The 1538-nt window shown below is 58.5% G+C and overlaps 1 protein-coding gene across 1 annotated transcript; it reads left to right on the forward strand.

Moving 5' to 3' along the window:
* The first annotated feature begins 666 nt into the window (after nt 1–666).
* Nucleotides 667–1077, forward strand: LOC126267667 (uncharacterized). Its single transcript, XM_049972968.1, has one exon. It carries the CDS (start codon nt 667–669, stop codon nt 1075–1077), a length of 411 nt encoding a protein of 136 aa, XP_049828925.1.
* The last annotated feature ends 461 nt before the right edge of the window (nt 1078–1538 follow it).

Here is a 1538-nt window from a genome sequence, read left to right on the forward strand (position 1 = left end):
GTACACCGTGAAGCCTGCCGGGTATGACTTGTACAGGGTCCCTATTCGCACAGCTGACGATTATCGCCGGGTCACTCTGGAGGCGTCTAAGCATGGTATCCCATTCTATACACACGCTTCCGCACCTGACAAGGTCTTGAAGATCGTAATATGCGACCTCCCATTCAACATGGAAGTCGATCATCTGACCTGGGCTTCTACATTCGGACAGTAGCGAAGATGAAGTAACCTAAATCACGAGATGATATGCCGCTCTTCCTGGTCGTATGCTCTGACACTGTGGAGAACCGCAAGCTCTACCAATAGAAATGGGTCGCCGACGTCCCGGTTCGGACCGAAGATCTTCGCTCCAGCAGAGGACCATTGCAGTGCTTTCGCTGCCAGGGGATAAATCACGTCGCGCGCCACTACTCTATGCGAAACAGATGAATAAAATGCTCCGGCGCCCACGCAGGACGAGCGTGCCTCCGTCCACCTACCAAGAAACCAACATGTGCACTCTGTGACGGCGCACACGTGGCCAGCTATCGTAGGTGTGAGGTGTGGAAGAGTGCCATCGCTAGCCAACGTGGCCAAACACCCACGCCACATCCGAAGAAGCCAGCAACGAGATGGCCTGGTATCTCATTCGCAGCGGCAGCATCAAGGGCGCCCTCCTCTCTCCCGATGGCGTCGGACGCTCCTGCTCCCGCTGCATCCGAGGACGTATCGACGCCTGAGGCCACTGCGCCTCCACCGAGTACTGCTTCCCACACGATGTCGACCAGGCCACGCCCCGCCAACCGCCGGCTCGCGGGGTCGACGCCTCGTGGGTACCCAGCGATTGACTATGACAGTCGAGCAGGCCCAGGTGGACTCTCACAGAAAGCAGCTGCGCCTCCCCCTTCCAGCGATGGGGCCGCGCCTGCTGCTTCCATCGCCAACCTGGCCAACATCGTCGCCCAGCTCACTGCCCTCGTGACCAACACCACAAAGTTGATCGAGGTCCTGTCGCAGCAACTCACTGCTGCAGTGCTGATGGCCGCACCAGCCACGACCACTGTCAACCCACAACAGCTGCACCAAAGGAAGCGTTAGAGGGCTCTTGGTCGTCGTGTGGAATGCCAACGGCGTCCGCACCCAAGCCGGCGAACTTCTTCGCGAATTTCTTCGCGATCAAGCCGTCGAAGTCTGCCTTATCAACGAAACCCACTTGAAGCCTGGGGACGACGACAGGACGGCGAACTATTCCAGTCACTGCACCGATCGACTGACGGCGGGCGGAGGGTCAGCCGTTTAAGTCTGCAATGGCATTCGTCATCACATTGTACGACCTCCACCAATAGCGACCCTGGAGGCCACTGGTGTCGTCGCTCATACCTCGGAGGGCGCCATCACGTTCGTCGCTGCCTATAGACCGCCGTCCCGTCCACTGGACCCTTCTGAAGTCGATGCTCTGCTCTCCTTGAGGGGGCAGGTGTTCGTTGCTGGGGCTTCAATAGTAAACATGTCGCCTGGAACTCTAGGATCACCAATGCCGCTGGATGCTACCTGCTCAG

Source organism: Schistocerca gregaria, chromosome 4 (genome assembly GCF_023897955.1).
Source record: "Schistocerca gregaria isolate iqSchGreg1 chromosome 4, iqSchGreg1.2, whole genome shotgun sequence".
Lineage (NCBI taxonomy): Eukaryota > Metazoa > Arthropoda > Insecta > Orthoptera > Acrididae > Schistocerca > Schistocerca gregaria.

Bases quoted from the DNA above. Each gene is read 5' to 3' on its own strand.
- LOC126267667 (XM_049972968.1), top strand. From the start codon at position 667: ATGGCGTCGGACGCTCCTGCTCCCGCTGCATCCGAGGACGTATCGACG.